The 11,777-nt window shown below is 40.8% G+C and overlaps 1 protein-coding gene across 1 annotated transcript in view; it reads right to left on the bottom strand.

The window, feature by feature from the left end:
- Nucleotides 1-6,530: 6,530 nt before the first annotated feature.
- The window catches only part of LOC148064819 (netrin-1-like), a 30,495-nt gene continuing 25,248 nt past the window's right edge, over nt 6,531-11,777 (bottom strand). The window contains exons 6-7 of the mRNA XM_087809415.1: nt 11,566-11,640; nt 6,531-8,278 (exon numbers count right to left, since the gene is read on the bottom strand). Of these exons, the coding sequence (XP_087665541.1) occupies nt 7,959-8,278; nt 11,566-11,640 (395 nt within the window). The 3' untranslated portion in view covers nt 6,531-7,958. The remainder of the gene's footprint in view (nt 8,279-11,565; nt 11,641-11,777) is intronic.

Genomic DNA, 11,777 nt, shown 5'->3' with positions numbered 1-11,777 from the left:
GTTGTCGACTGACGTAGTTGTCGACTGATGTAGTTGTTGTCCACAGATGTAGTTGTTGTCGACTGATGTAGTTGTTGTCGACTGACGTAGTTGTCGACTGATGTAGTTGTTGTCGACAGATGTAGTTGTTGTCCACAGATGTAGTTGTTGTCGACTGATGTAGTTGTTGTCGACTGACGTAGTTGTCGACTGATGTAGTTGTTGTCGACAGATGTAGTTGTTGTCGACTGATGTAGTTGTTGTCGACTGATGTAGTTGTTGTCGACTGATGTAGTTGTTGTCGACCGATGTAGTTGTTGTCGACAGATGTAGTTGTTGTCGACTGATGTAGTTGTTGTCGACTGATGTAGTTGTTGTCGACAGATGTAGTTGTTGTCGACTGATGTAGTTGTTGTCGACTGATGTAGTTGTTGTCGACTGATGTAGTTGTTGTCGACTGATGTAGTTGTTGTCGACAGATGTAGTTGTTGTCGACAGATGTAGTTGTTGTCGACTGATGTAGTTGTTGTCGACTGATGTAGTTGTTGTCGACTGATGTAGTTGTTGTCGACTGATGTAGTTGTTGTCGACTGATGTAGTTGTTGTCGACTGATGTAGTTGTTGTCGACTGATGTAGTTGTTGTCGACTGATGTAGTTGTTGTCGACTGATGTAGTTGTTGTCGACTGATGTAGTTGTTGTCGACTGATGTAGTTGTTGTCGACAGATGTAGTTGTTGTCGACAGATGTAGTTGTTGTCGACAGATGTAGTTGTTGTCGACTGATGTAGTTGTTGTCGACTGATGTAGTTGTTGTCGACAGATGTAGTTGTTGTCGACAGATGTAGTTGTTGTCGACTGATGTAGTTGTTGTCGACTGATGTAGTTGTTGTCGACTGATGTAGTTGTTGTCGACTGATGTAGTTGTTGTCGACAGATGTAGTTGTTGTCGACAGATGTAGTTGTTGTCGACAGATGTAGTTGTTGTCGACTGATGTAGTTGTTGTCGACTGATGTAGTTGTTGTCGACTGATGTAGTTGTTGTCGACAGATGTAGTTGTTGTCGACTGATGTAGTTGTTGTCGACTGATGTAGTTGTTGTCGACTGATGTAGTTGTTGTCGACTGATGTAGTTGTTGTCGACTGATGTAGTTGTTGTCGACTGATGTAGTTGTTGTCGACAGATGTAGTTGTTGTCGACTGATGTAGTTGTTGTCGACTGATGTAGTTGTTGTCGACTGATGTAGTTGTTGTCGACTGATGTAGTTGTTGTCGACAGATGTAGTTGTTGTCGACAGATGTAGTTGTTGTCGACAGATGTAGTTGTTGTCGACTGATGTAGTTGTTGTCGACTGATGTAGTTGTTGTCGACTGATGTAGTTGTTGTCGACAGATGTAGTTGTTGTCGACTGATGTAGTTGTTGTCGACTGACGTAGTTGTCGACTGATGTAGTTGTTGTCGACTGATGTAGTTGTTGTCGACTGACGTAGTTGTCGACTGATGTAGTTGTTGCCGACTGACGTAGTTGTTGTCGACTGACGTAGTTGTCGACTGATGTAGTTGTTGTCCACAGATGTAGTTGTTGTCGACTGACGTAGTTGTTGTCGACTGATGTAGTTGTTGTCGACTGACGTAGTTGTCGACTGATGTAGTTGTTGCCGACTGACGTAGTTGTTGTCGACTGACGTAGTTGTCGACTGATGTAGTTGTTTACATTAAGGTTTATATATCCATTTGTTTAATGTTAACAAAAAGGCAATTCAATTCTTAAAAACCCTGAACATTCAATGTAAAAGTTTCAACATTTGAAAAGTTCAACTCGCTCAATATTCTGATGATGTACTTCATACACGTCGGGGTCTCAAAGAGAATGGTGAAGGTTGGAGGTTCAAAGCCGCCGCGATCTCTCCCCGGGCAAGGAGTCACCTGCCTTGAAGGGTACTGAGATCTGTGCCTGGTGGTTATTGGTCCCGGGAGAGTCCTGGCCCCGAGGGGCCCCCCAGACGTCAGCGAGGGCGAGGCCGGCATCTGAACGGAGGTGGAACGAATCTGTCCATGTGTGCGGAGAAACTTCAAGAGGTTCCTTCGACCGCCTCAGAAGACGCATCACGACCAGGATCGATACGTCCTCGACACACACTCGACCTTTGTCGACCTTGAACCCCTCGCGCCTCAGATGTGGTGAGTTAACGGTCACTCACACGTGCACGTTTACAGACTGGTGGAGGCAGTTATCAGTGGAAACTGTCTTGACTGACGGGTTTGTTCCTCTTCACGCTGGAAAAAAAAAAAGAGTCCAGATGGAATCACATCGGAATCTCAAAACACGGATGAGCTCAGTGTGACGTGTTTTCTTTTCCAGCAGAGACACGAGTCCGACCGATGCTGAGCCTCCACGTCCACGCCTGGACACAGGAAGTGACCATCTGTGGGAGTGGGCGGGGCTTAGTTTGAAGAGGATGATACACTCATTATTTTCATTGTTTTTTAGTTTGTGTTTACAGTGTGTGTACATGTGTGTGTGCGACCACGTGTCTGTGCATATATGTGACCGTGTGTTAGTGTAGGTGTGTATTTGTGTGAGTGTGTGTAAGTGTACTTATTTGTGTGTAAATGTGTGAGCGTGTAAATCTGTGTGTGTGTGTGTATGTGTGAGTGTGTAGGTGTGTTAATGTGCGTGTAAAGATGTGTGAGTGAAAGTCTGTTAATTTGTGTGTGTGTAGATTTGTAATTCTTGTGTGTCTTAGTGTAATAATGTGTGTGTGTAGATTTGTGACTGTGTGTGTTAATTCTTGTGTGTCTTAGTGTATTAATGTGTGTGTGTATATTTGTGACTGTGTGTGTTAATTCTTGTGTGTCTTAGTGTATTAATGTGTGTGTAGATTTGTGACTGTCTCTGTTAATGTTTGTGTGCGTGAGTCTGTTAATGTGTGTGTGTGTAGATTTGTAATTCTTGTGTGTCTTAGTGTAATAATGTGTGTGTGTAGATTTGTGACTGTGTGTGTTCATTCTTGTGTGTCTTATTGTATTGTGTGTGTGTAGATGTGTGACTGTCTCTGTTAATGTTTGTGTGAGTGTCTAAGTGTGTTAACGTGTGTGTGTGTGTGTAAGTGTGTTAATACATGCGTGTAGATGTGTGAGTGTGTAAGTGTGTAAGTGTGCTATTGTGTGTGTGTAGATGTGTGATTGAAAGTCTATTAATGTGTGTGTATAGATTTGTGACTGTGTTAATGTTTGTGTGATTGTCTTAAGTGCGTGTGTGTAGATGTGTAAGCTTGTTAATGTGTGTGTGTATATGTGCAAGTGTGTTAATGTGTGTAAGTAAATATGTAAGTAAGGGTGTATGTGTGTGTGTAAATGTGTGCGTGTGTAGATATGCAAGTGTATTATTGTGTGTGTGTGTGTGTAGATGTGCAAGTGTGTTAGTGTGTGTGTGTAAGTAAGTAATGGTGTATGTGTGTGTATGTGTGTGTTTGTAGATATTTTAGTATCGTACATTAAATATTAAAGTGTCGAGCGAGTCACGAGCAGCAGAGTTTATTCTCGTGCTGTCAATCATATTTGAGCTGCTGTTGACAAACTGTCCAGTGACTCACAAAGATTTACGGTCGACTCCGGACTCTGGACTGGAACTGGGTCAGGTTCTGGAGGGAGCAACAACCTGGCGGAGATGGAGGGAACAGACCCGACTCCTGCTTTTACAATCACACACTTTTTTATTGGTGTTGATTTAGAGACACTCGCTCAGAGATTTACGATCACACTTGATGTGACACACTTTTACTTTGACATACTGTACTTTAAAGTACACCCATGATTACTTATACTTAACTCATGTATACTTTATTAGTAGTCAGAGTGTAGGCCCGAGAAACTTAAGGTTGACGGTTAACTTTAAAAGTAGAGCATTTTACCAAAATACATACCACAAGTATATACCTAGTACATTGGTAGTATAGAGAAAATTGTACTTTTAGAAAACTTATGTAAACTAAATTATACACTTGGAGTGTATACCTAATATAGAGAAAAGCGTACTTTGAGTAATACTCTGTAAATTCAACTTTATACTCTAAGTGGGTACCTAGTACACTTGTAGAATAGAGAAAAGTGTACTTTTATAATACTACTGTAAACTCAACTATGGACTTAAAGAGTGCATATATAGTACATTGGTAGTATAGAGAATAGTGTACTTTTAAAATACTTCTGTACACTTTACTATAGACTTAGAGTGGATACCTATTTCACCTGAAGTATAGAGAACAGTGTACTTTTATTTCTACTTTCTATTCCATTCTATTTTAGAATACTTCTGTACACTTTACTATAGACTTGGAGTGGATACCAAGTACACCTTAAGTACAGATAATAGTGTACTTTTAGAACACTTCTGTACACTTTAGTATATACTTGAAGTGGATACCTATTTCACCTGAAGTATAGAGAACAGTGTACTTTTAGAATACTTCTGTACACTTTACTATAGACTCGGAGTGGATACCTAGTACACCTGAACTATACAGAACAGTGTACTTTGATTTTACTTCATTGAACTAAATGACAGCCTTAGAGTTTATATCTCGATACGAGTATACTTGAAAAGTATACTTCTTTAAACCAATTTAGTCTGAATAATTATCAAATGAGTATATTCTTAGTACACTACAGTTACATATCCTGATTGTACTGACAACACGTGTACTTAAGTATACTTGATAAAATCAAATATATGATTTTAAAAGAGTCTTTGAAACAGACCAGCGTTACGGGGCGCAATATTAAAACTGCAGGACAGAAATACAAGTGTTTCCACACAAGTCTGACGCGGGGCCATATTTTCCGGGGTGACCCAGAACTGTCGTGGGCTCCTGGCGGGCGAAGAGGAAGCTGGAAGAGACGATTGTCGAATGTGGGAGCGAGTGTTTGGCTCGAGGGCCGGTGTTTGCTCAGTAAAGCCCCCCCCGAGTCTGATGTTGGGGTCCGTACCGCAGAAGGAAATGCTGCCATTGTTGGACCCGGAGACCCTGGTAACGGGCCAAAGCGGGTCCAGCCAGGCAGGGTCGGGACAAACAAGAAGATGAAGGTCAGCTAATATAGCACTTAATTCCACTTCCTGGTCCCCATGACAGCAGGGCAGGGTTTGTTTGAAGATCCCAGACCCTGAAGTCACTCTGGACTTTGTTCACGTCGGGCGCGTTTCAGGAGCCAACACTCGGGTATGAATGTAGGGGGGGGGGGGAGGAGAGGAGGAGGAGAGGAGGAGGAGAGGAGGAGGAGAGGAGGAGAGGAGGAGGAGAAGGGGTGATGGGGGAGTAAAACCCTCAAGTGTGGCGGGTCCCATACGTTTAGATTATGGTCTTTTTTAGGGATTTTTTTTTTTTAATTGATTTGTTCTGGTTCGACCTTCAGTCCAGTCGTGATGAGGTCAAACTCGTCAGTGTAACTAGTTTAACTAGCTGCACCAGAGGCTTCAACAAGTGTTGGTGACACAACTTTATTTTTTATTTATGTCAAATATCAAAGAAAAACTTATGCATTTCTAGTGTTTGGATTAAAAAATACAATGGATTCAACATTTCTAACATGTGTTAATGAATTTTAAATAAAGACTTGTTTCAATCAATGACCTTTTTAAACAAACAACTTGACAATTGAATGACTAGAGTAGTTTAAAATAAGAACGACTGGTTTAAAATAAGAACGACTGGTTTAAAATAAGAACGACTGGTTTAAAGAACCATTCATTCAACAGAACCACTCGTTTAGAAGAACGAGTCGTTTTAATAGAACGAGTCGTTTTAAAAGAACGACTCGACTTAAAAACTTAATGAAAAACCTGTTTAAATAAATAACTTTAATAACTGGACGACTTGTTTAAATTAACATCTTCTTTAAATGAATGAACGACTTCTTTGAATTGAACAACGTTTTTGAAATGAATTACTTTAAAAAAACAACAACAAAAAAAACAAGTTGTTTAAATAAACGACTTGTTTAAATGAATGAATCTTCCAAATAAGAAACATTTGTCTTAATTGAAAAGTTTATTAAAAGATCAACTTTTCTAAAAGATTAAATATAAAAATATAAACTCGTTTAAATGAACAATGAAGAAGTTTGAATCAACAAGTGGTTAAAAACAAATGACTTGATTGACATGTTAAGATTCAAATCTTGTTTAAATGAATAAACACCTCGTTTAAAAGAACGACTTGATCAAATAAACTACTTGTTATAAATAACGTACGACTTGTTTGAATGAACACGTTTTTGAAGTTGTTTAAATGAAAAACGTGTTTAAATTATATATATTTTTTAAAACACGTTGTTCACACAAACGACTTGAAAGTGAAGACGAGTCAGAAAACAAAAGTACCTGCAGGAAGTTTCCACGCGGAGCTGAAAGTGACGTCACCAGGTGAACGTCATCAGGACCATGTTACGAGGAAAACCTGGAGTGGATTCTGGAATCTCTGCCTGGATCCTCTTTTGTCACAATTTTTTTGTAGTTTTTGCGTTGTTGCCAAAAATGTAACACAAACACACGAGTCACTTTTCCGAGTCTTTATTTATTCCAGAAGAATTAATCATCACTTCTATCAGGCTGATCGATGAAACATCAATACAGCCGTCTACACTTCAATGCAAAACAAAAGTCAACACAACAGAAGAAACACAAACACACAAAAAAAGCCACATTTGTTGCACCATTAAATATATTCCTTTGATAAACATCATATATTAGTGTTACGCTAATGTCGACATAAAACACGGATCGATGATCAATAATGGAGTGATCGGCTCACAGTAAAAATGCACGAGTGAGGTTGTGTGACGTCTTGTTGTGTGTAAACATTCATGAATCTCTACATTCTGGTTAAGAGTTAATAACACAAGTACCACGAGGAAGAGTTGTGTACACGAACACATTCCGCTGAAGATTCCCTTTTTTTCCCGAGGAGTCCCTGGAAAGCTTTCCCAGCTATCTCCGCTGTGGGACACCCTGGACAGCCCTCCAGTCATCTGGAGGAAACCGGAGCGTACTAACGCCACAAAATGTTTTTTTTTTATAGAAACTGAATTTTGACACAACAGAAGAAACTTTTTTATTAAATAAAGGTAGCCATACTTGTCCTTCCTTGTAAAAAGTGCCAATTTTTAAATAAAGTTTTGCAGAATTAGTCCAAAGGTCATGAAAAAAGACAAACTTCAAGTTATAAAAAACTAAAATGTCCGACTCACAGTTTATTTTGAAAGGCTCAGAGTAATTTCTGAGCCATTTTTGTTTTATTTTTTTAACATAATACTTATAAACGAGTTAAATGTGACGGGTCGTTGTTCCTCAAACACCACAAAACGATGCGTTAACTCACCTTAAAACATTTCAGATGAAGCTCTTGACGTAACTTTTGCATTTCTGGTTCCATTAAAGGACTTTAAGTAAATTTGTTGAAGCTTTAGAACACTTTTACTGTACCCAGAGAAACCCTCGACGAAATAACAACAACTTAACATTTCCTCGAAGAATTCAGCTTCATTTTCAATTGTTAAACATGGAAGGATTTTCAAAATAAAAGCAGAAGCGATGGTAAAAGAAGCCAGACATGTCGAGGATCCAACATTATATTCAAAGTTATACTTTTAGTGGTTATACGAGTATTTTTTCTTTAACAAAAACAACCAGGATACAAACACACGTTTACTACAACAATAATGTATTTTTTTTTTCAAATTTCACACGGGTTCGTTCTGTTCCCACCAGAGTTTGTATTCAGCGCTTCGTCCTCCGGGAGAAAACAAATAAATGTGTGTAACATTCGGTGCAAACTCTGCAATAACATAAAAAAAAGGAGAAACTGTTGAATGAGCTTCCTTCACAAATGTCCCTAGAAACATCTACTCCTCTGACCTCTGACCTCGTTCATCCAGTTGATACTCTGTTTACATCCCAGTGAAGACGGCGTCCCTCTTCCTCTTCTAGCACTTCCCTCTCTTGTCGCGCTGCTGGAACTTGCGCAGGCGTCGCCCCCACAGATCCTTCCAGGGGATGAGCAGACTCCCCTTGTCGGCCACGACCCCGCTCTGGCCGGGGGAGTCGTCGTCCGTCCCCAGCAGCAGGTACTTCTTCCCCGGCTTGATCTTGGGACACTTGCAGGCCACGTCCTTGGCCCGGACCCACAGCAGCTGGTCGCCGCGGCGGATTCGGTTCTCGCCTTGTTTGTAGACGGAGATGATGTTGACCGTGAACTTCCACCACTCGCCCGCCTTGTCGCCCTTGAGCACGTGAACCTGGACGGCTGGGACGAGGAGACGAGTTAGTGAGTTATGCCGAGTCGACAAAAACGTTCTTCCCCTTTTCATTCATCACCCATTCAATTATCATTGAACACCCCAAAATATTTTCATTGATCACCCCACCAAATTTATCATTGATAACCCCGAAATATTTTCATTCATCACCCCAAAATATTTTCATTGATCACCCAAAATATTTTTATTTATCACCCAACTATATTTATCATTGATCATCCCAAAATATTTGTATTTTATCACCCCCCCCATTTTTATGATTTATTACCCAAAAATATTTTCATTGATCACCCCACTATATTTATCATTGATCACCCCAACATTTGTTGTATTGATTACCCCAAAATATTTTCATTGATCACCCAAAATACTTTTATTTATCACCCCACTATATTTATCATTGATCACCCAAAATACTTTTATTTATCACCCCACTATATTTATCATTGATCACCCAAAATACTTTTATTTATCACCCCACTATATTTATCATTGATCACCCAAAATATTTGTATTTTATCACCCCCCTATTTTTTATCATTTATTACCCAAAAATATTTTGTATTGATTACCCCAAAATATTTTCATTGATCACCAAAAATATTTTCATTGATCAACCCACTATATTTATCATTGATAACCCCAAAGTATTTTTTATGTATCACGCCACTATATTTATCATTGATCACATCAAAATATCTGTATTTTATTGCCCCCATATATTTATCATTGATCACCCCAAAATATTTGTATTTTATCACCCCCCTATATTTTTCATTTATTACCACAAAATATTTCATTAACCCCCCCCCCACTATATTTATCATTGATCACCATAATCTATTTCTTTCCATTTACCACCCCACCATGTTTATCATTGATCACCCCAAAATATTTGTATTTACCCCCCTCCATATTTATCATTGATCACCCCACTATATTTATCATTGACCACCCCAAAATATGTTCATTAATCACCTCACCATATTTTAATTGATCACCCAAAATATTTTCATTTGTCAACGCACTATAGTTATAATTGATCACCCCAACATTTGTTGTATTGATTACCCCAAAATATTTTCATTGATCACCCAAAATACTTTTATTTATCACCCCACTATATTTATCATTGATCACCCAAAATACTTTTATTTATCACCCCACTATATTTATCATTGATCACCCAAAATACTTTTATTTATCACCCCACTATATTTATCATTGATCACCCAAAATATTTGTATTTTATCACCCCCCTATTTTTTATCATTTATTACCCAAAAATATTTTGTATTGATTACCCCAAAATATTTTCATTGATCACCAAAAATATTTTCATTGATCAACCCACTATATTTATCATTGATAACCCCAAAGTATTTTTTATGTATCACGCCACTATATTTATCATTGATCACATCAAAATATCTGTATTTTATTGCCCCCATATATTTATCATTGATCACCCCAAAATATTTGTATTTTATCACCCCCCTATATTTTTCATTTATTACCACAAAATATTTCATTAACCCCCCCCCCACTATATTTATCATTGATCACCATAATCTATTTCTTTCCATTTACCACCCCACCATGTTTATCATTGATCACCCCAAAATATTTGTATTTACCCCCCTCCATATTTATCATTGATCACCCCACTATATTTATCATTGACCACCCCAAAATATGTTCATTAATCACCTCACCATATTTTAATTGATCACCCAAAATATTTTCATTTGTCAACGCACTATAGTTATAATTGATCACCCCACTATATTTATCATTAATCACCCCAAAATATTTTTATGTATCACCCCACCATATATTTCATAATCACCATGATATATTTATCATTGTTCATCCCTAAATACTTTCATTGATCATCTGCAGGATCAGGTTCGATCTCTGCATGGAACAATAAACCGGCGTTGAAGGAATCAAACGGGTTCACCATCGCGCCCTCTATAAGCAACTCGCCCCGTTCGTCGCCATGACCGGATCCCTGGAGGCGTCTCTCTCGCCCGCTGGACTCTTCGCCAGGCGTGGAGAGACGTTGAGACGATTTCTATGCCCGTGTCAATGCATGGAGAGCAAAACGCACACAACTTCAGAAGAAAGACGGCTTGTTGAGCCGAGTGAGCTCTCACAGCCCGGCCTTTCACAGCCGCCCTCTTCTTCATCAAAAGTGGGTTCTTGGGGAGCCGGGGTGGGGGGTGGACGGGAGGACGGGGGGGACGGGGGGCACTATTTGTCTTCCCAGCCCCACAGAAAATCTTTGAGAAGCATCAGAATCTCTTCCGACCTCGTGAGCTATCCGGTGTTTTTGCTCCCAGAGCTCCGTCCAACTCCACAGCGTGAGAATTGAGACGACTCCGGTCTCCGGCGTCAGTGTCTCTCTCTCTCTCTCTCGAGTGTGTTCTCAGTCGGCACTTCAGCGGCACCAGAGGAGGCCATGGAAGCGGGTCAAACTGTCCATTGTGGGCCGGGGCAAGTGGCGAGTCAGCGGGGGAGAGCGGCAGTTTTGTGAGAGGAAGCGATCGGTGTGAGACGCACAAAAGGCTCGCCAGCCGAAGTTCGTCCGCCGCCAAACTCCCCGCTGGGTTTATCTGCTTAAGCCGCGCGCTGGGGTGTGACACTGCACGCCACCGACACGCCGGGGCTAATGAAATTAGGGCTCACTTAATTAGCGCCCCTGAGGCGCCGTCTCTTGGTTATCGTCCCGGGGAAAAAAAAGGTGGCGGGCTCTGGGGCGAAGCCCTTTGGGAAGCCCGGGAGGGCCTTTGAGCGCCATCCCAGAACATCGGTAAACACAAGGGCCTTTGATTTATTGTCCTCCTGGTGGCAGCCCGGTTCAGAGGAGGGTGTCGGACCAGAATATAATCCCTTTGTGTCGGCGGTTTCCGTAGCGACGCGCGACGAAAAAAAAAACAAAAAAGTGAATAAACAAAACATATTTCTTTCTCTCCGGGGTGGCGATCCGTCACCATCTGTCCAATTTACCACCTGTTTGTGCCTCCAGGAATGCTTCGGTGCCGGCGGAGCGCAGCTATGTTTAAACAGAGGGCCCCTTACCCTGACCCCCCCCCCCTCTCCGGGGGCCCGCATCACGACTCACACATGGGGGTTGTGGACCCCCTGAAGTCACAAAAGTGCTATGAAAGTGAGTCGACAGAGGGATGCATTGAGGGGGCGCGAGAAGAGCCAGAGTGTCGTACATGGAAGTCTCGAGACCTGATGGTCGCCGACACCGTGAGGTACTTACCGTAGTCTTTCTTGCAGTACTTCTTCATGGTGATCTTCATCTTCCCCTTGGACGCTTTACAGTGAGATTCACAGTCTGTGGAAGAAGAAAACGTGTCAACACTTTTGAAAACGTATTGAAATCATGTTCAGTTCTTAACAAACTCTTGTAGTCCTGGAGTCAAGCTGGGCTGATGATATGATCGAGCGACGAAACTAAGGGTATTGAGCGAT

Source organism: Callionymus lyra, chromosome 15, assembly GCF_982586985.1.
Source record: "Callionymus lyra chromosome 15, fCalLyr1.hap1.1, whole genome shotgun sequence".
Lineage (NCBI taxonomy): Eukaryota > Metazoa > Chordata > Actinopteri > Syngnathiformes > Callionymidae > Callionymus > Callionymus lyra.
This window is presented reverse-complemented; position numbering and strand designations above follow the sequence as displayed.